The sequence below is a fragment of the Trichosurus vulpecula genome, chromosome 5 (assembly GCF_011100635.1).
Source record: "Trichosurus vulpecula isolate mTriVul1 chromosome 5, mTriVul1.pri, whole genome shotgun sequence".
Classification (NCBI taxonomy): Eukaryota; Metazoa; Chordata; class Mammalia; order Diprotodontia; family Phalangeridae; genus Trichosurus; species Trichosurus vulpecula.
Genome location: NC_050577.1, coordinates 174,243,009 through 174,266,591, shown reverse-complemented (window position 1 = coordinate 174,266,591; position 23,583 = coordinate 174,243,009). Strand labels below are relative to the sequence as shown.

General features: G+C 35.8%; 1 protein-coding gene across 1 annotated transcript in view; it reads left to right on the top strand.

Annotated features, from left to right (window-relative positions):
• TAF3 (TATA-box binding protein associated factor 3) overlaps positions 1–23,583 on the top strand; it is a 212,651-nt gene that overhangs the window by 10,120 nt on the left and 178,948 nt on the right. The window contains exon 2 of the mRNA XM_036760948.1: positions 6,039–6,281. Coding sequence (XP_036616843.1) covers positions 6,039–6,281 — 243 coding nt within the window. The remainder of the gene's footprint in view (positions 1–6,038; positions 6,282–23,583) is intronic.

The following is a 23,583-nucleotide window of genomic DNA, read 5'->3' as shown; positions in this document are numbered from 1 at the left end:
CACTTATGGTTGGTCATTGTGTTGATTAGAGTTCCTAAATCTTTCAAAGTTGTTTGTCTTCACAGTGTTGATATTACTGCTTAAATTGGCTCTACTAACTTTGCTCAGCATCATTTTGTACAAGTCTTCCCATGTTTCTCTGAAACTATCCTTTTTGTCACTTCTTACAACATAATAGCATTCCATTATATACGCACACATTCACACACATACATGTATGTGTGTATATATACACATATGTATATTGCGTGTCTGTATATATGTATATTGTGTATTACATGTATATATGTGTGTGTATTATAACTTATTCAGCCATTCTCCAATTAATGGGTATTCCCTCAGTTTCCAACTCTTTGCCCCCATGAAAAGACCTGCTATTCCTATTTTTGTACATATAGATAGATATTTTTCTTCTTTCTTTGATTTTTTTGGAGTATAGACCTAGAAGTGGTATTGCTAGGTCAAAAGGTATTTACAGTTTGATAACTTTGGGAGCATAGTTCCAAATTGCTTTCCAGTTTATAACGCCACCAGCAGTGTATTACTGTATCTATTTTCCCACAGCCTCTCCAGCACTTGTCATTTCCCTTTTTGTCAGCTTTACCAATCTAATGGGTATGAGATGAAACCTCAGAGTTATTTTAATTTGCTTTGCTCTAATTAGTGATTTAGTAAACTTCTTTTTAAAATGGTTATTGATAGCTTGGATTTCTTCTTCTGAAAATTACCTAATCATGTCCTTTCACCATTTGTCATTTTAGGAATGGCTTTTATTCTTATACATTTTAATTAGTTCCCTATATGTCTTAGAAATGAGACCTTTATCAGAGAAACTAGTTGCAAAGATTCCTACCTCCCCCGCCATTTCCCTTGTTCCCTTCTAATTTTAACTGTATTTGTTTTGTTTATATAATAACTTTTTGCTTTTAAATAATCAAAATTGCTCATTTTACCATCTGTAACCCTATCTTTTGTTATGTAGTATTGGAATTAATTGTTCTTTAAATATTTGATAGTAATCACTTGTAAATCCATCTGTTCCTGGAATTTTTTTCTTAGGGAGTTCATTTATGGCTTGTTCAATTTCTTTTTCTAAGAGAGAGTTATTTAGTGTTCTATTTCCTGTTCTGTTAATCTGGGCAATTTATATTTTCATAAATATTCATCCACTTAATTTAGATGGTCAGTTTTATTGACATGTACTGTATTTCCCCATGTATAGGACGCACCCTTTTCCAAAAAATTTGGGGTCTAAAAACTGGGTGCATCTTATACCGTGGTTGTAGATTTTTTTACTTGCATTTCCTGCTTTTTTGCGCCTGTTTCTGTGCTCATTGTTGTAGATTTTTTTACTTGCATTTCCTGCTTTTTTGCACTTGTTGTCTTTGCGCTCATTGTTTCTCATTTGTTACTGGTATATTAGGTTACGTTTTGCCATGTTCTGCCCAGAAATGGCTCAGAAAAGATTTTTGCACAGTGCTGAATTCAAGTTAAAAGTGATCCAGTTTGCAAAAGTGAATGGAAATCGTGCTGCTGAACCTAAGTTTGGTCCTCCTCCAACTGAGAAAACAATTGAGACTGGCTTCAGGAAGAAGAAACCCTACTTGAAAACACCTCGGCGGAAGAAGGCCATGAGAGGCAAGTCAGCAAAATGGCCTGATTTAGGGAGGGGATTGAAGATATGGATTGAAGAGCAAAGGGCAATTGGAATTCCTGGGTCCACAAAGATGGTTCAGCATGAGACAAGAATTGCTGATGAAAAAGAAGTTACTGATTTCCAAGGAGGATACAATTGGTGCTTCAGGTACATGAAACGGAATGGACTGAGCATGCATACACGCACCAGACTTGCCCAAAAGATGCCTAAAAGCTGTGAGCAGATGAATAAAACTTGAGTTCAATAACTTTATGTAATACATTTTTTTTCAAATTTCGGGCCCCCAAATTAAGATGCATCTTATACATGGGGAAATACGGTGGTTGGAAAAAATAATTCCAAATAGTTGTTTTTATTTCTTTTTCATTTGTTGTAAATTTACTTTTTTCATTTTTGATACTGGTAGTTTGTCATCTTTTTAAAAATCAAATTAGCCAATGGCTTAATTATTTTCTTTTTAATACTCCTAGTTTTATTTACTAATTCAATGGCTCTTGTGCTTTCAGTTTTTGTTAATCTTTCCTTTGATTTCATAATTTCAAGTTTGACATTTGAGGATTTAAAATTTGTTGGTTTTTGAGGTTTTTTTTCTAGTTGCATGCCCAATTCATTGATCTGTTCTTTCTCTCTTTTCTTGATGCAAGTGTTAAGAGATATAAATTTCCCCCTAAGAACTGCTTTAGGTGCATAGCACAAATTTTGGTGTGTTGTCTCATTGCTGTCTTTATCTTTAAGGAAATTATTGATTGTTTTTATGATTTGTTCTTTTAATCAGTTATTCTTTCAGATTAATTAATTTCCAATTAATTTGTAATCTGTGCTTCAAAGGCCCTTTATTGAATGTAATTTTTCATGCATTATCATCAGAAAAAAGATGCATTTAATATTTCTTTTCTGCATTTGTTTGTAAGGATATTGTTTTTTTGGCCGTGATCAGTTTTTGTAAAGGTGTCATACATAGCTGAGAAAGTAGGTATGTTCTTTTCTATTCCTGTTCAGTATTCTCTAGAGGGCTATCATATTTACATTTTCAAAAATTCTATTTATTTCCTTAACTTCTTTCTTATTTATTTTGTGGTTATATTTATCTAAGTCTGAGGGGTAAAATGAAGTCCCCCACTATTATAATTTTACTTTCAATTTTCTCCTGTAACTCATTTAACATTTCGTTTATGAATGTAAATGCTATACTATTTGGTGTATTATATATATGTATATATATATTCCATATTGATTTTAATTCATTGTTTATGGTTACCTTTCAGCAAAGTGTAGTTTCCCAGTTTATTTCTTTTAACTAGATTTATTTTTGCTGTTGCTTTGTTGGAGATCACAATTGCTACTTACATTTTTTACTTCAGCCAGATCCAGGCCCTTATTTTAACTCCATCTGTATCATTCTGTTTCAAGTATGTTTTTGTAAAACAACATATTGTTGGGTTCTGGTTTCTAATCCATTCTTATATCCACTTCTGTTTTATGGGTGAGTTTATCTCATTCATATTCACAGTTATGATGGCTGACTGTGTGTTTTCCTCTATCTGATTCTGTTATACATATCCTCTTTTTTACTTTGTCCCTGTTTTGAGCCTATTTTGTTTCTGAGTACTGCCTCCCTTAATCTGCCCTCCCTTTTATTCTCCTCTCCCTCTTTCTCTTAACCTCTTTTCCTCTGACTTTTTATTGGATAAAATGAATTTCTGTATCCAGCTGTGTGTATATGTATTCTTTCCTCCTTGTACCAGTTCAGATGAGAATGAGGTTCAAATGTTGCTCTCCCCCACGTCCCCTCCATTATATAAACTTTTTTTTGTGCTCTCCATTTATATGAATTTTCTCCATTCTTCCTCTCCTTCCTCCTCCCAATACATTCCTTTTGCCTACTCTTCCTTTCTTCTTTTGAGATCATGCAAATACAATAGAATCACACCCATACCTTCTTTTCTGTTGACTCCCTCTCAGACCTCCAGTGATGTTAAAGTTCTGAGAGGTTACGTATATCATCTCCTCATATAGGAATGAAAACACTTTAACCTTTATGATTTGTCCTTTATGATTTGTCATTTTTTTTAACCTTTTTTTTTTTAAACTTCTCTTGAGTCCTGTGAATGTCAGATTTTCTTTTCAGCTCTGATCAGGAATGCTTGAAAATCTTTTATTTCATTTTCCGCCTGCAGTATTATACTCACTTTTGCAGGGTAGGTTATTCTTAGTTGTGATCCTAGATCCTTTGCCTTCTGGAATATCATTTCAAGCCCTCAGTTCCTTTTTAATGTCTTCTGTGTTTGTCTCGAGCTTCCCTCTCACCATAGTAGCTCTTTATGCTCATTTTTCCAGTCAACTACTTGACTTTGAACTTTAGGTTAGTGTCGGGCTCTGTTTACTCCTGGGGGTGAAGATGTCTGGTCTGAGATTCTGTCTTTTATGTCCTGCTGCTTTCACAGCTCAGTCTGGGGACCTTGCAAGTTTATGTGGTGTGAGTTAGGGAGAAATCTGTTCACTGCCCTCCTGGTCTGAGCTCTGCAAGTTCCTGATCCAATTTTCGGTCTTTTGGCTTGTATGTGATTGAGTTTCCATAGACTGCTGCTGAACTCAAGCACTGTTAGCCCACTAGGAGGTTCTGTAGGTTCAGAGCAATTGAACTGCTGACTCTCCTTTGGTCTTCTGCCTTGCTTATTCCTCTTATGTGCTGGGCTACAGGTTAGAACTGAGTCGCTGCTCTGCTGTTGGACATAGGGCCACACAGATTAAGTTTCTGGAACTTATTCTTTACTTAGTACACAGCTAGGTTTCCACATGCTCACTTGAGACCACTCCTCTCTGCCCCATAACTGTGACCTGGAACTGGGCAACGAGTGACAGAGCTTCTAAATAGTACCTGTTTTTGCTCTTCATAATAATTCAGGATTCCCTTAGTATTTCTTTCTGCCCTGGTGATTCCTGCCCTGGTGCTCTATCTCTTCTTTCTTTCTATCCCTGGGTACTGGAATACTCCATGTTTACACCGCCCCTACACTCCTGACCAGCCCCCACCCTAGTATCTGTAGACCTCTCTGTTTTCCTAAGCTGCCGTGGAAAAATGACTCACTGTGTCTTTTTATTGGCTTTCCTAATCAGAATTTGGGTGTGGCATGTTTTCTGGATTGTTATGGAGGAGGTGTGCTGGGTGAGCTAGGTAAAAATGTTTCCTTTTCGCCATCTTGACTCCCCCTCTTCCAAACCAAAATCCTGGTAAGGGATTACTTTCAAAGATATTTAGGGAATTAATTTGTTGTTATTTAGTCATTTCAGTTGTGTCTGACTCTTTGTGACCCCATTTGAACACAGGGAATTAATACAAATATATAAGACCATGAACCATTCCCCAGTAGATAGTCAAAGGCTGTGAACCAACAGTTCTCAAAAGAAGATTGCAAATTATTAATAACCATATGGTGGATTGCTCCACAATAATAATAAGAGAAATGCAAATTAAGACATCCCACACATTCAGTAAATAGGCAGTAATGACAAAGGATGGAACTAGTCAGTGTGGGTGCAGCTGAGTAAAGATAGGCATACTAATACACTGTCAGAGGACCTGTGAATTGTTCTAACCTTTCTGGAAAGCAATTTGGAGTTTGTTGTTGAGTTGTTTCAGTCATGTTTGACTCTTTGTGACACCTTTTGGGGGTTTTCTTGGCAAAACTACTAGAGTGGTTTGCCATTTCCTTCTCCAGCTAATTTTATAGATAAGGAACTGAGGCAAACATCATTCAGTGACTTGCCCAGGGTCACACAGCTGGTAAGTGTCTGAGGCTGGATTTGAGCTCACAAAGATGGGTCTTACAGATTCCAAGCCCAGTGTTCTATCCACTGTGCCACCTAGTTGCCTGGAATTATATGTACAAAGTGCCCAAAATGTCCATATCCTTTTACCCAAAGATATTACTGCTAGGCATATACCCCAAAGATGTCAAAAATAAAGGTCTTGATACACCAAATAATCATAGCACTTTTATAGTCACTACAACACATTTTGTGCATTCATAGCTCATAGCTGTATGCAAAGCTTTGTGCTAGTCTCTGGAGATACCAGAACAAAAAGTGAAACCACCCCTGCACTCAAAGAGCTTCCAGTCTACAGAAGGGTTAGAACATATACCCAAATAATTGTAATACATGGTACTTTGAAGAGGAAAAGATTACAGAAATAAAGGCCACTTCACAAATTTGCATGTCGCCCTTATGTAGATCACATAGTTAATGAGTAATGGAGCTGATCTTGAACATACAGTTGCTGATTCCATGTCCAGGGTTCTTGGTTGGTGTGACTCTGATCTGCATGCTCAATATTTCAGAAGTATGTGGCAGTGCATTTGATCTGACTTTTTTTTTCCAGATGGCCGGACAGACCCAATTTTGGATGATGTTAGCGAAGCCTTCCAACTTATGGGGGTCAATCTTCATGAATTAGAAGATTATATTCACAATATTGAACCTGTCACTTTTCCACATCAAATTCCTTCATTTCCTGTCAGCAAGAACAATGTACTTCAGTTTCCTCAACCTGGGAGTAAAGATGCAGAAGAAAGAAAAGAATATATTCCTGATTATATGCCACCTATTGTCTCTTCTCAGGAAGGTATGTAATCTTTTGGTCTTTGCTCTATATTCTTATTTTTACAAGCTTAAACTATTCAGTGTATATCATAACTTCTTTTTTTTGAGGGGAGGCAGTTGGGGTTGAGTGACTTGCCCAGGGTCACACAGCTAGTTAATGTCTGAGGTCACATTTGAACTCAGGTTCTGCTGATTCCAGGGCTAGTCCTCTATGCACTGTGCCACTTAACTGCCCTGTAGCATAATTTCTTAAGCCTTATATAAGTCTTCAAGTACTTTGCTGAAGAGCAACGTTTAGAAATGTAGAAAGCCTATTTTAATGTTATTAATCACACCACTAACGACATACCCAAAACTGAATGCAAACTGCTTATTGCCATTTCTGTGACCAAAGTTTTTCCTAATGAGGCATTTATTTACTTTGATACCAGTAGTTGAGGGAGAACAAAATATAGCCAAAGAAAAATATCTTTTTAATTAATTTTTCATGTAAGAATAGACTATAGAATAATCTGGCTAGAAAACTTGAAACATAAAGATGAACAAAAGCTACCTTTCTCCTTGTCATTTGTATTAGTATAAATTAAACCCTATTACTTTCAGCTAGTTTATTCTTTCAAATTATTCAGGACTTTTTCTGTATTGGTTGGTAGATACAGTGTTTGTTGTTCAAGCACGTAGTTTTTTTTTTTAGTTCAACTTTATTTTTAGTTCTGAATTCTTTCCTTCCCTCCTCCCCTTCCCCTGCCCATTGAGAAGGCAAGAAAATATTACATATTTGTATGGTTAAATAAAAGAAATTCTTGCATTAGCCATGTCAAAAATAAAAGAAAAAGAAAGAAAGAAATTATTCTTCCGTCTACACTCTGTCTTGAGGTAGATAATGTGTCATCATGAGGCCTTTGGAATTGTGATTGATCTTGTTGATGAGAGCTCTTGATTCTTTCAAAACACACACAGTTTACAAGAAAGGTTTATGAGAGCAATCATTGATTAGAACGATCCACCTGAAGAAGAAAAAAAATCATTTGTTTACATTAAATGCATGCATTTACATATTTCTTAGATGAATGTGCCAGTAGCATACATGGGTAATTGGGAATTGATGGTGATGAATTCTGTTTCAATTTTTTAAAAAACATTTTTCTTTTGAAGCCATCAATTAATATCTAACTGATAAACAGTTAACAGTAACCTTTCCCAACTTAAATTTTGTTAATAATATTTCATTTGCTTCACTTACATAGTATATCGGGTTGTCATAAGACGTAGTGTTAGTTGGAGATAAAGATGAAGTACTTGTGTAAAGAGACATCTATCTCTCTCCACTAGTCCATACAGAAACTTAAAAGCACTCATATTAACCTGAATTACTGGTTATAGTTTGAAAATTCAGATCTTTAAATGTTTAACCAATATTATAGCTTTAAAAAATTTTATTTTAAAGATGTTATTGAGTTTGCATTTAGTACTTAATAAATTGAATACAGCGTTCTAAGTGTCTTAAATTGTCTTTATCCTAGAATCCCTCTTTCTGTTTTATAGAATTTCATGAAAGACCAGTTGATTGCATGGATTAGGTCTATTCTTAAATTTTTTTCAACTTTCCTTTTTCACAGTTGGTTTACTTGCAGGACTGGGGGATAAGAATAACCAGAGTTCATTGAGATATCATGGAGACTGATGAATCATTAATTATTATGAGTGTTGATATAGGGCATAATGGATTTTTCTAAGTGCTATGGCATTAAACTATATTTAAAAGGATGTGTATTACAAATGAGATATGTAGAACTAAATCAGATATAAAATTCCCAACTTAGTCTTTTTTTTTTTTTAATGGCAGAAGTTAAGGAAGTGAATAGAATTTTAGAATAGTTAGATATGGTAGACCTCTGGAGAAAATTGAATGGGGATAGAAAGGAATATACCTTTTTCTCAGCAGTACATGGCATGTACACAAAAATTGACCATGTGCTAGGGTATTAAAAACCTCACAAACCGATGCAGAAAGTCAGAAATATTAAATGCATCCTTTTCAAATCATGATGCAATAAAAATTACATGTAATAAAGGGCCATGGAAAAATAGACTAAAGATTAATTTGAAACTAAATAATCTAATTCTAAAGAATGAGTGGGTCAAACAACAAATCCCAGAAATAATCAATTACTTCATCCGAGAGAATGACAATAATGAGACAACATACCAAATCTTAGCAGATGCAGCCAAAGCAGTTATTAGAGGAAATTTTATATCTCTAAATGCTTACATGAATAAAATAGAGAAAGAGTAGACCAATCTTAGTGAAATGGATGAATACTTACAAAAATTCAAGTTACCCAGATTAACAGAAGAGGAAATAAAATACTTAAATAAACCTATTTCTGAAAAAAAGAAATTGAACAAATCTCCAGGGCCAGATGGATTCACAAGTGAGTTCTATCAAACATTTAAAGAAAAATTAATTCCAGTACTATATAAATTATTTGGAAAAATAGGTGGAGTGCTACCAAATTCTCTCTGATTCTTATTTGAGCTCAACACCACTGATTTCTACAGTATTTCTTGTGTGATGAAGAAATTTCCTCCTAGTCATAGTTTTGAAAGGTATCTTCATTCATTTCTCTTCCTCACTCCCACCCCTCCCTTTTAAAAAAATGGTGTGACCTTTTATAGTTTGGTTATGTATACATTTGGTACTTATTGTGGTAACTGGGATAAGTTGCTGGTCTGAACCTATTTTCTTTCAAAGTACTTCCTAGTTTTTCCACATTAAAAAAAACATCAAATGAGTTCTTCCCCAAGTGTGTTATATTCTCGGGTTTATCAAACACTATTGAGTTTGATCGTTCTTGTATTTTGATCATTAGCTGTGTTCCCTGGATCTCGTTTTCTACCTTTAACCAATATCATAAAGTACTTTGAAGAATAAATTCTTTTTATTTTGAACTTAAAAACCAAAAAATAGAGAACTCCTGTGTATGTAGCAGAACACTAAAAAATTCTACACAAAACTATGAATCTCCATTTTATATACCTTCCTTTTAAAAAATAAAATATAAAGTACATTTTATTTATGCATTACTTTAAAAACTGTTCTGCTTGTCTGCTTCCCTCTGAAATCCCTTCTATTCTGTGCATATTTAAAAAATGTTACAATGGCCCTGTCTTTTTTTTTTTTTGGCTTCATGATTGCTAACCTACCCTTTCTCAATTCCTTCCTACCTTCCTTTTTTGCCTGTTGTCACACCACTTTTTTTTTTTGTACTTTAATTTCCAAACCATACTACCAAATTTAACTTTGTTTTACTTTCTCTAGCCTTCCTAATTTGCATGGATCTTTTACCCCCATGCCTGGAGCAGACTCCATCTATAACCTTACCTGTTGAAATCCCTCTCTTCCTTCAAGACCTAGCTTAGATGCTGTCTTCCATGAAGCTTTCTTTGATTCTCTTTTTCCCCTTTCCCCCTGAAATAATCCTTCCTTCATTTATCCTGATCTGTTTAATATTTCCTAGGTATTTATCACGTTCCAACATTTATTATAGTTTTTCGTGCACATCTTGTTCCCTTGTCAGATTTTTAGTTTCTTAAGGTTGGAGACTGTGATTTTTCATTTTTTAAAATCTCTGCTTCCAAGAATAATTATTTAGCCTAGAAAAATTATGTGATGAACATACATTGTAGCCATTTGTCATTTTATTATAAATGAAACTCTTGTATCTAGACCATGTTAGCATAATTTGTTATTAAGTATATTTATGACCTTTTATGGTTTATATAAATTATCTTTTTAAATATAATTTTAGATTTTCTTTGTTGATATTGATATGCACGACTTTGTGATTTAACCTAGTTTTAAACACTATCACTTAAGCTCTCCTCATCCTCAGTTTCCTCATCTGTAAAATGGGTATAATAATAGGAATTAACTCACAAAGTTATTGTGATGATCAAATGAAATAGTATTTGTAAATCACTTGGCACATAGTAGGTGTTTAATAAATGGCTTATTCCCTTCTCCCATGTAAAAACTGTTTATTGAATAATATAGTAACTGTATCAGTCATATTTAGATAGTGACTTAGGGTTATAAATTACTTTCCTAAAAACTTTGTTCTTAGTTTTGTTTTCTGTAAAAATTGGGGGGTTGGTTTTACCCCACACTTAATCACAGATTTACCATATTTAATCAATTTAATTCGGTTCTATAAAAATCTGGTTAGATGTATTACATCTAGGAATCATGTTATAGATAGGTGATAGGCTGACTTACGTTCCATTAGGATTTTGCAATTTTGGGGGAGGATTTGTGTTAACGTCATGAAATGACATTTTCAGGAGCAATCTTACTCTGGGTTAGAGTATATCTGTAATTTTTTAAAGGAATTCTTCCTCTAGAAAAGTCTGAAAATTTGAGTAAGTATAATTTGTTAATTATATCTCCCCAGTTTGGCAGATGACTAATGGAGGATTAATACTTATGGCTTACCTGAGTGCGAATCCTTCATGATTTCTCTGTGATATTTTACAATACCTGTATTATTCATTCACTGCTTAATTCTTTTCTTCACCTGTTAATGTTCCTAATTATTCTTGTCTGAACAGATGGCTAGGAAAAGCATGTAGAATTCCTTGATTGTTCATTCTTTTGTGGTATATGGATTCAACTTCCCAACTTCCTCTTCCTAATCTCTTAGTTGTAGATCCCTCATCCCCTTTCCCTCATAAGCTCTATCTTTTGTCTTTAGCCTTCTACACTTTATTCCCATTCTGTGAGTGAACTTATCCACTGCCATGACTTCAACTATCATCTATATTCAGATGATTCCTAAATCTCTATCTTCAGAATAGAATATGAGAATACAAAACAAAAAAGTGTCTTATATAATTATTATATAATTATTAATTCACCAGAGAAAAGATAGAGGACACTTTGTAGCCAGTAATACTATGGTAAGGATATTGCAGTCTCTTAATTTATAAAAAGAGCATGCTGAAGTTTTTGAATTTCCATAACTAAAGTTCTGGAATTTCTTCTCAGTATACTTTGACCAGAGTGGAATCAGATGTGTTCACTCTTTCTACTTTGAATGGCCTTTTGAGCTCACTTTTGTTTCTGATGTCACCTATCTTGCTAGTCACAGTGGTACCTGATATAAATCATTAGGAAGCAGTAGGTGGAGAGGGATGAGCAAATAATAACTCGATTAAACTGCAGAATCTGTGGGATAGGCTTCATACTTGATTTTTTTTGAAACCGGGTCCTTCCTGTAATTTGTTGTATGGCGTCCCATTTTGCAAATTAGAGCTTTTTATCGCCATTAGTGTCTCACAAGCTAGCCTAGAAGTGAATTCTGTGGAATTAGAGAATTTGGCATTGTGCCTGCTTTATAGCAATGGCTACTCTTAAGGTGTAGGAATGTTGGTGCCTGAGAGTCCTTGGAGTATTAAAGTAGACACTGGATAGTGCATTGTTTGGTAGAATGTCACAGACTCTACTCAGCCCTGTTCTAAGTTTAAAAAGGCATTTCAATTTTATGTTGCTTGAATTCTTCATCCTATTTGTAGGTTATTTCATGAAAGAGTAATTGTATTTTTATTTGAGGGAAATAATGAGTTTTTCCTTTCACACAGGTATAAATGTCATTCTAGCAAAGCCTCTTAGTTTCTCCTCGCTTTTAATCATGGTTGTTTACTTTAGTATCTTATTTGATGTTTTGTTAAGGAGTTTTAAAAAGGAGAGGTAAGAGAAAATTAGAGAAGTTATGAAGGTGTTATTGCATTGGATAAAGTTATGGTTGTCTATGATATTGTATTCCCGTCTTCATTATGTGTATGGTTCACTTTTTAAGAGAGCTTCCTTTTGGGACTTCCCCAAAACTTTTGCACAAATAATTATTTGTCAATTTGATTGTGGGGGGTGCAGTGAGTGGGAGTCAGGAAGGGAAGGAAAACAAGGGGTGGGTGGAGAGATTGCATTGTTTACAAATAGATTTGAATGATCTGACCATAAAATTAACTTTGGGATATTCCTAATGTTTTATTTTATTTCTGACAGCAACTCCAAGTCATATCACACACTAAACTTTCCCTTAAATTCCAGAGTAACCGAATATAAAACTACTCTGTCTTTTCTATGTGTTCATTGGCCCTAAGATGTTAAAGGTGAATTAGTGAAACTTACATATCTATTACAAAATGTTACATTTGACTTCACAGGTCCTCAAATAAAGGAGTGATTAGATAAATACTTTTCAGGAAAGCAAATTGCTTTTTATAATTAGTATTAGAATTCTAATTCTTATTCTGCATGACATAACTTTAATGCAGTTTTTTAGAACCTCTAGCATGACAGAATCAATCATTGGCAAGTTCATTTTGTTCTTGTGCTAGCTTTATTGATATAGACTTAATTTTAGTTAATTTTTCTCCATTCGTGGTCATATTAGGCTAGCTAAGATTCAGTTCCATTCAACAGACATTTGTTAAGCACCTTTATGTTACACTACTAGTGTTGACAAAGTCACTGGGCTGGTAGTCAAACAATCCAAAATTAACTACCGGATTGTCTTCTGGTTGTATGATTTAGGATGATATTTTAATGTTTGATTTATTTCATTTCACCCTTAAAGACCCATCCTTTATTCATTCACATTCAAATCCACTTGTCCATTCTAAGGATATTTAGCAATCTCTGAAGTGATCTTTTATACGTACAGGCAGCTTGCTAGTGGCGCTTAAATGTTTGTAACATCTCTGAAACTAGCTTACTTTCAAAGAAAAGATGTTTGGAATAAGGGATATCTTCACATATCCTAAACTCATTTAAGCCACTACTAGTTATATAAGAGAGAAGAAACATTACTTATGAAAAATAAGTCTGCCCTGACCAAAAATTACCAAGATCTAGCCCAGGGGTGGGGAACCTGTAGCCTCTATGCCATGTGTAGCCTTCTAGGTCCTCATGTGTGTCCCTTTGACTGAATCTAAACTTCACAGAAACCTCTAGGTCCTCAAGTGGAGCCCTTACATTGAATCAAAGGGCTGCACGTGAGGACCTAGAGGGCCCACTTATTTTAAACAGTTGGATGCCATAAAATGCCAGTATAAACCAATAATTTAGGTAATCCTTTGGGATTTTTTGCCACAGACTTTGACCTGTAGTCCTCTCCATACATTAGCTAATTGAGAAGACCTGATTTCAGACAGAAGAAACAGTTCACACTCCCCTCTCAGCAGCCAATATCTAACACATACTTGAGAAGCCTTCTGTCCATGTTTTGAGTTTAGAGTAAAGCTGTAGGACGGGTACCAGTCACTTATCTCCTTCATTTTATCCCTGCTTGTTCCTGCTACAACTCAGACCACGCAAATGGTTTGCTTCCAGTCTGCCTATAATGAGTGGGAGAATTAGGAAACACTGTTTTCTAGGCAAAAGAAGAGCCCATGCCTAAAGGAGCACAGGAAACTGGTAACTAAGAAGAGAGGGAAGTGTCTGTTTTGTTTTTTTTTTTACTATTTTATTTTTTAAATTTTAATTAGATTTATTATTTTTAGTTTACAACACTTAGTTCTACGTGTTCTTGGGTTTCAAATTTTCTTCCTTTCCCTTCCCTCTCCCCCCGAAAATGGCATGCTTTCCCATATAGATTCTACATAAACCTTTGCATTCAGCTTATTTACACAGTAGTCAAGTTGCAAAGAAGATTTATGACCAATGGAATGAATCATGAGAGAGAAGAAACAAAACCAAAAAAAAAAACAGAGAGCAAATAGTTTGCCTCAACCTGCATTCAGACTTCACAGTTCTTTCTCTGGATGTAGCTAGCTTTTTCCATCATGAGTCCTTTGGAGCTGTCTTTGAGCTTGTATTGCTGAGGAGAGCCAAGTCTATCAAAGTTAGTCATCACAGCATCAGTATGTCTGTGGTTGTGTACAATGTTCTCCTGGTTCTGCTCCTCTCACTCAGCATCAGATCATGTAGGTCTTTCCAGGTTATTATGAAGTCCATATCTTCCCCATTTCCTTTTTTTTTTTTTTTTTTTTTTTTGCTTTTTGGCAGGGCAATCGGGGTTAAGTGACTTGCCCAAGGTCACACAGCTAGTACATGTGTCAAGTGTCTGAGGCTGGATTTGAACTCAGGTCCTCCTGACTCCAGGGCTGGTGCTCTACTCACTGCGCCACCTAGCTGCCCCATCTTCCCCATTTCTTATAGCACAACAGTATTCCATTACATTCATGTACCACAACTTGTTCAGCTATTCCCCAATTGATGGGCATGCCCTTGATTTCCAATTCTTTGCCACCACAAAAAGAGCAGCTATAAATATTTTTGTACATACAGGTCCCTTTCCCACTTGTGTGATCTCTTTGGGATATAGCCCTAGGAGTGGTATTGCTGGGTCAAAGGGTATGCACATTTTTATAGTCCTTTGGGCATAGTTCCAAATTGTTCTCCAAAATGGCTGGATCTGTTCACAACTGGAATTGGCTGGTTTTCATCCACTCCCACATTCTGTAGCTTCCTTTACAGCCTTGGAGCATGGTTCAGAGTTTCCTGCATAGTATAGTTTTCAACTTTAAAATTCCCCAAATAATTTAGATTGCTTTTGTTTATTTTTATTTCTTCTGAAAAAATATTTTTTCCCGTTACATGTAAAAACAATTTTTAACATTTAAAAAAAAATTTTGATTTCCAAATTCCTTTTCTCCCTTTCCTGTCACCTCCCTGAGAGGTCAAGCAATTTGATATAGGTTATACTTGTGCAGTCATGCAAAATATATTTCCATATTGCCGTGTTGTGAAAGAAAGCACAGAACAAAAAAAAAAAAAACCTCTTAAAAATAAAGTTAAAAATAGTATGCTTTGATCTGCATTTAGATTCCATCTGTTCTTTCTCTGGAGGTAGGTAGCATTTTTCTTCATAAATTCTTCAGTATTGTGTTGGATCATTGTATTGTTGAGATAGACTTTTAAAATTAAAAAAACTTGCTTTAAAAATAGAATTCTTATGGAAGTAACTATGTCTTTAATTTCATTTTCTTTTCTTATTGTTATTGCTAGCATCTCCAGAACTATATCAGATAATTGTGGGGAGGAGAATGGGCATTCTTACTTCACTCCTGTATTTATTGGGAAAGGTTCTAGTGTATCCCCATTGCTTACTTTTAATTTTAGATGCTTTATATGACTTTACAGGGTTTTCTCATATAAAAGAATGTACTTTGTCAAAGTCTTTTTCTGCATCTATTGGATATTTTGGATATTTTGATTTTTAATATGATTGTGTTGATTGTTTTTATAACATTGGACCAACCTTGTATCTTTGGTATAAATCTCACTTGATCATAATGAATTGTTTCTTGGAAAAATTGCTGTAGTCTGTTTGACAGGACTTTGTTTAAAATTTTTGAACCAATGTTCATTAATGATAGAGCCTGTAATTTTCTTCAGTGTTTTATCTTTACCTGCTTTAGGTATTAGGTCTATATTTGTGTCATAAGAGATTCTTGTAGGGTGCTTTCTTTCTCAGTTTTTGAGAATAATCTGTGACATATGGATACTAACCATTCTCTGAATTCTGATTATCTTGTGAATCCATATATCAGAAACAGGAGTTCCATAAAGTCATGTTGTGAAAGACTAACTATATTTTCCTCCATCCTATCCTGCCCCCCTTTATTTAATTTTCTGCTTTGACCCTGTCCTTTTTCAAAAGTGTTTGCTCTTGACTACCTCTTCCCCCCATCTGCCCTCCCTTCTATCATCCCCCACTCTTATCCTCTTCCCTCCAAATTTCCTGTAGGGCAAGATACCCAGTTGATTGTGTATGTTATTCCCTACTTAAGCCAAATCTGATGAGAGCAAGATTCACTCATTCCCTTTCACCTACCCCCTCTTCCCTCCCATTATAACATCTTTTTCTTGCCACTTTTATGTGAGATAATTTTCTCCATTCTATCTCTCCCTTTCTCCTTCTCCCAATATATTCCTCTCTCATCCCTTAATTTTGTTTTTTTTTATATCATTCTTTCATATTCAATTCACCCTGTGCTCTCTGTCTATGTATATGCATATTCCCTTCAACTACCCTAATACTGAGAAAGGTTTCATGAGTTACAAATATCATCTTTCCATTTAAGGAATGTAAACAAAACAGTTCAATGTTAGTAAGTCCCTTATGGTTTCTCTTTCCTGTTTACCTTTTCATGCTTCTCTTGATTCCTGTATTTGAAAGTCAGATTTTCTATTCAGCTCTGATTTTTTTCATCAAGAATGCTTGAAAGTCCTCTATTTCATTGAAAATCCATATTTTCCCCTGAAGTATTATACTCAAGTTTGCTGGGTAGGTGATTCTAGGTTTAAATCCTAACTCCTTTGACCTCCAGAATATCATATTCCAAGCCCTTTGATCCCTTAACGTAGAAGCTGCTAGATCTTGTGTTATTCTGATTGTGTTTCCACAATACTCGAATTGCTTCTTTCTGGCTGCTTGCTGTATTTTCTCCTTGACCTGGGAACTCTGGAATTTGGCGACAATATTCCTAGGAGTTTTCTTTTTGTGATCTTTTTCAGGAGGTGATTGGTGGATTCTTTCAATTTCTATTTTGCCCTCTGGCTCTAGAATAGCAGGGCAGTTCTCCTTGATAATTTCTTGAAAGATGATGTCCAGGCTCTTTTTTTTGATCATGGCTTTCAGGGAGCCTAATAATTTTTAAATTATCTCTCCTGGATCTATTTTCCAGGTCAGTGTTTTTTCCAATGAGATAGTTCATGTTCTTTTGGTTCTGTTTTATAATTTCTTGATTTCTCATAAGAAAGCCAGTTATTTTAGGTGTCCGGGAAGACACTGCCCCATTGTAGGGGCCCTCTCTCAACACATACCTCATTATGAAGCTAACCGCTGAGTCTATAATACACTCCTATAGATACCTTTTTCTTCCCCATTTGCCTTAAAAATCTCTTTCCTGAGAATGCTGTCTACACCCAGAGAAAGAACTGTGAAGTTTGAATGCAGATTGAGGCACACTACATGCTCGCCTTTTTTCTTCTCTTTGTTTTTGTTTTTGGGTTTTTTTTTTTTGGTTCTGTTTCTTCTTTCTCATGATTCATTACATTGGTCATAATTCTTTTCCACAACTTGACTAGTGTATAAATTAATTCAATGCAAAGTTATACATGGTAGTTATGTGAGATTCCATGCTGTCTTGGGGAGGGAGGGGGGAGGAAGGGGAGAAAATCTGGAACTCAAAATTATGTAGAACTGTGTGTTGTAAACTAAAAATAAAAAAATAAAATAAATAAAAAAAAAGAAATCTCTTTCCTGACTCTGCGCTCTCCCACTTCCCCAGTTGTCAGTTGCACCCAGGAGTTCCAGCTCCCTTCACATCTCCTCTCCACCCCCACCCCTCCCCAGGCAGGATAAGTAGACTTTTCAAGCACCAAATTGCCCTGGCTACACCCAGAGCAAGGTCCCTGTCTCCCTTCCTAAAACATCTCCCTTATTCTATGGGAGTATTCATCAGTTGAACCCCCTCTCACCATCAAAACAAAGTCTCTTTCCTTTCCTTCTTTTTTTAGTCCCTCCCTCCTCCTCATTCTCTTGTGTGCTCTTTCATTTATGAGAAAATAGGAGTCATCTTCCTGTCATTGCTGTCCCTAGATTTGACCCCTTTATATCATACATTCCTGTCTGTCACCCTGTTCCCCTCCCCACTTTCATGTACCATCGAATGTTTTAAAGTAGTCCTATAAAAACAAACAACATTCATTCACCTGTAGGCAGCATGTTATCAGGTTCTTTCCATAATGCCCCAGGTCTGCCTCTCACTATTATCTCCACTAGATTTCTGCCTTCACCTCTATCTGCTTGTGTACTTTTAGGAAGAAATTTCTTCCCTGGTCTCTCTGCTGTCTCTATGTTGTTATTGCTGTCCTTGGCTGCTGCATTTATTTACTTCTGCATTTCTGTTGTTTGGCGTATATAAGAAGTATATAATCTCTGCAGTTGTGATTTTTTTTTTCTAAAAATGTTTCAAATGTCCCATTGCTCTTCAGAATACATTATTCCATTCTCTCTCTCTTTTTTCTAATAGGTTTAGAATAGTTTTGTGTTATTTGAATTTCTTTTCCTTTGTATTTGGAAGTCTTTCTCTTGATCACTTACTGTTTTTCAGTAGTCAATAATCAGTAAACATTTTTTAAGCCCCTACAATGTGCCAGGCACTGTGATAAGCGCTAGGGATACAAATATGGAAAAAAAAACCAGTCCCTTCCCTTAAGGAGCTTATAGTCTAATGGGGAAAGATAAAAACATAAAGAAAGTGGGGAGAGGAAATGATGACATGTGGAGCATGTAGAGAGTCAGTCACAGAAGTCTCAAAGGCAAGTGCAGCCAAATGAAAAATTAGGAGATGTCTGAGCTGAGGTCTCTCCTTAAAAGAAAGTTTGGAATTCATGACTTCATTCTCCAATTAGAGAAGCAGAGGGTAGTGATGAGATGGAGTGCTAAGTTTCTGAATTGAATTGATAAATTTAACCTCTATGTATCCTGGACTTTGCAGCCTTGTTTTTTTTTTTTTCCTTTTTCTGGAGGTGGTCTCTGAATTTTTTCAATTGATGTTTCATTTTCTATGTTCAGAAGTTCCGGGCAGTTCTCTTCCATTATTTCCTGCATTATGGTGTTAAGATTTTTTTTTGTCCTTTTGTGAATTTTTTGGAGGTCTGTGATTGCTAGGGTGTCTCTATGCATCCTGTCTTTGAAATCAGTATATTTTGCTTGCATAGAGACCATATTTAATGTTATTTTTTTTCCTTTTCTTCTTCTAGATTGTCTTTTACTTCTGTGTATTTGCTTTCCCAATCTATCTTTTTTGTTGCTTTGGTGAAACTTGCCATCTCAGAATTCAGTTTTTGTATTTCACCAATTATTTTTGCCTTTCAGCCTGTAAATTCTGCACTCATAATTCTAATTTCTCTTTTAGGCCACTCAGGAACAGTGTGTTGTGGCTCCATGTTTTCATATTCCATAGGATCCTCTGCCTCATCAAGTGTTAGATCATTTTTCTTTGTTTTGAAATATTTATTCACAGGTGCCTGGATTTATTTACTAGACCTGAAGGCTATTTTTCTTTCTGTTAATGTTTTCCCTGTTGATGCATATATTACAAATCTTTTAGTTTCTTCTTCCTGAAATCTTTGGTAATTTCTGTCTTTAAAAAAAAAAACCCTTCTGATTTTCCTATATAAGTTTTCTGACTTCTTCCCTTCTAATACTGGTTTCTTTAGAAGCTGGATCTGAAAGTGTGTGGACCTCTTCCTATGCTGGGCAGTTTATGACTCATCAGCTCTCTGTCCCAGGTGACTTTTGGGTGGTTAGAACTGGCCCCAGCTGGATGCTGTGCTCTTCCCTCAGGCTTAGTACAGTGCTACTCGGTTCCCTTTGTCCCCTTCCCTCCCATGACGTCCTGTCCTATTTCCTCTGGACAGTTCATAGAGATGCCTTGCTGCAGCTCTGGGGTCTGTTAAGTTGAGAGTTTGCAGTGCTAGTGCTACAAGTTTGTCTGCCCCCATACCAGCAGGATTATTCCCCTGGTGCTTTGGAGGTTGTCCACTCTGGTGCAGACAGTTCGTGCTACAGGGTTGTGGACCCCCAACAGGCTTTTGTCCCTGAAAGGTTACTTCCTGCCATACTGGCTATCATTGCCGAAGCAAATTTCAGCAGCTGGAGCCAGGCTCCAGTGCTTTTTCTTGGCGCTGTTGAGGGGGGAAGGGAATGACCAGGATATGGTTGAAAGTCCTGAACCATGTGTCAGTTTCTTGGTTCTGCTAGGGCAGCTGGTAGAGTGGGAGGTAATTAGAGGAGCACTGAGTGAGTCTCAGGATCAGTGAGCATCATTTTTTGGTCTTTTTTTTTTTAACCTTTTGGATTCTGGGTATACTAGACCATGGAGACAGCTGAAGTTGCTTTATCTTTGGCACATAATTTCTGTTTTGGAGAAGTTTGAGAAGTTGTGGAATCAGAGAAAAGTGTCTAGCTCTCTATTTTGTTGCTTAGGTGACCCAGAATTCCTTACAACTTATCATTATCTCCATTTTACAGATTAGGACTTCTAATGACTTCTAATGACTTATAGGATATTTCCTCAAAGGGGAATGCTAATCTCAGTAACTAATTGCATTTCTCTTGGCTTTAGTTGAAGCTGGAAAATGGGACTGGATGGGAGATGGATCTGTGATATCTTTGCATGAGAATTCCTGGGTTGCATCTTTTCCTCCTGGGTCTTTATTGTCCATATCTCTCCATAAATTCCCCATAGAGAATCTGCTTGAAACACTGGATGACTTCATCTGTGTCTTTACTTGGTACCATTGTAGCACTTGACTGACTAGCTATTATTCCTTTTTCATATTCTATTACTGATCTTATGTCTTTTCTGATTATAGATTTCCTGGGTAATATTTTTTTATTCTGCTGGCTCACAGGTTGTCTTTGGTAACATGATGCAGCCTGCATGTGCCTGACATGGATATCTCTTTTTTTGGATTATCTATAATTTTTATTCTTTGGAGATTATGGTAACTTGTGACTTATAGCCATATACATTGCTTTTATTATTATTTTTTCTTATTCTGAACTTAATAAATAAGGTGAACATTACCATTCATAAAGTAGAACAGAAAAAGCAAATTTTACTTGGAGCTTTAAATATGTATTATATATAGCTTATCTTTTAAAATATATAATAGACATTTTTTCAAAGATGTCCTGCTTGTCTGTTTTTCCTGCTGAACTTCCTTTTCTTCAATGCAAATTATTTATTATAGTTCAACTTTTTTACATTCTGAAGTATGCTAGATATTGTACATAATATAGAGAAGGTAGCTACTCCATCCTCATAGAATATAAATACAATGGGGAAGAGACAGCTAAAGAGTCTTAAAGAGTAAGAGCTGTGTTTCTTTCACAGCTTTAGGTTGGACACAGGATTTGTTTATTTGTCCTCCCTCTTGTCCTAGTTAGCCGAAGGCAAGAGGTTGAATCTTATCACATTGGATAACTTAAATAAAAATATTTTAGCTTCTGAGTTTATTCACATTAGTTAGAGTAACAAAATCACTGTTACTTTTCTTGTGCTCTTTCCTTATTCTACTCGCCAGTCTGTTCATTATCCCGAAGATTTAAGCATGTATTATGTCCTGAAGCCTGGTATATAAGTTTTGTTAGACCCAGGTACTAAACAGTTTAGAAAGATAAGTTCTTGGGGCAGCTAGATGGCCCAGTGAGTAGAGCACTGGCCCTGGAGTCAAGAGGACCTGAGTTCAAAGCCAGCCTCAGACACGTGACACATGTACTAGCTGTGTGACCTTGGGCAAGTCACTTAACCCCAATTGCCCTGCCAAAAAACAAACAACTTCCCCCCCCCCAAAAAAAAACAACAACAGAAAAAGAAAGATAAGTTCTTTGTGGGAAACCATATGGTTGCATTCACCCTGATTTTACATTTAAAGATCTCCAAGAGAGCATTCTAGTTAATCTCAATAGCCAAGTCAGTGGGGACAAACGTAATGCCAATTAACTAACTAACCTGTTTTCTTCTTTACCACTATATGTTGAATGGAAAAAGAGATGTGTATCCATTTTTATAAGTGGAAAAGGAAAAAAGAACCCTCAAGATCTTTCTTATCCTTTCATCCTGGGAATTTCTTTTGGTCTTAAAGAATATACAAACCTGTCCTGGTGGGTTTTCCCCCATGCTTACTTCGGGCAAAGTTTTCTCCTACTTTTCAAATTACTTTGATTTCAGTCTATTCTTCTCTCAATGACCAGTCAGTTACCAGTTCGAATATCTCTGCTTTATATAAATTTCCTTTGCTTTATAAAATATATTACAGAAAATTTGCTATAAAGTGAATATCAATTAAGCAACTTTCTAATTGGCTACAACTGTCATTATAAACTTGCAAATTTATTTTTAGTGGTGGGGAGGGTGGTAAAAGACAAGTTGGGAAAATTAGGAAAAGCAGAAGCTCAGATTGCGACTATTACAATGAAAAGCTTGGGTGTTATGGAACATGAGAATCACTTCACTAGTTTAGGGATTTTAAACACACAGCCCCTCCTCCCTGCCACCGCTCCATAATTTTTCCTTTATAGCAGAGCTTGGCTGTGTTTAGCAGGGTTTTGTTTGCCTGCTGTTTCTTTCCTAAGTTCTACTTCTTTTCTTTTTCTCAAGAAACTAAAGAAAAGTAGAAATTTACCTTGCCTTCAAACTTTCTGACTTTACTCCACATTTGTGTTTACTTGCTCTGGATTATAGTATCATGTTATCAGTGGTTGATACAGTACTTTAATACTTTAGAAGAATTGTAATTTCATCAGTGTGAGTACTCTGTACATTTACAAAGCCCTCACCATCCTACTTTATCTCAGGAGGTGGTTTTATGTATTGTTATGGCCAAAACTTTTGTTATTTCATGGCCAGATTTTTGGCAATGAGTTTCTTATGACTTAGGCTGACAATAGTCTAATACACCCAAGCCCATAATCAAAGCCTTTCTAGCTAGGCTGTCAGAGCTTTCAGGGCCCTGCCAGAATCCGTGGTCACCTCCAGCCTATTATGAGTGACAGTAGTTGATAATAGCAACATAGTATATACTTAGGCTTAAAATACTTGGAGACTTCAGCATGAATAAAACAAATAGCTTCCCTAATGGCATGTTGTCATAAAGTCCTTGTACAGTTTAAATTTTTAAATATTCATAACTTGTGTTGTATGAATACTGGAAACAGTCTATAACGTGATAAAAGCAGATGGAATTTCTGTTCCACAGTTAAGTTTATCAATCACAGGACAAAGTTCTCGTGTGTGTGTATGTGTGTGTGCGCGCACGCACACACGTGCATACATGTGGTGTGTGTGTGTATGTGTGTGAACTCATAATAGGGTCATGTTTTAGATCTGGAAATGACTTCTAGAGTCATACAGTTCAACCCTCTTACTTTATATATGAGGAAACGGGGGCCCAGAGAGATTGTAACTTGCCCAAGATAGTAGACACAGAGCGAGGATTATAACCTAGGTCCTCTCTGATCAAAGCCAGTACTATTTCTGCTAGTACTACAGTTGTGAGGTACAGATGTCTTAAATTTGAATAAATTTATTTTAATGTTCTATTTATAAATTATGTCTATCATGCAGTTAGAGTTATGAAAAAGTATACAGAGACCCTTCACTGGCAATTCTTGAATTGTAAGATTTATAGTTCACTTAGCGTATTGTGTTTACTTAAAAGAAAGGCTAGTGACATATTACCA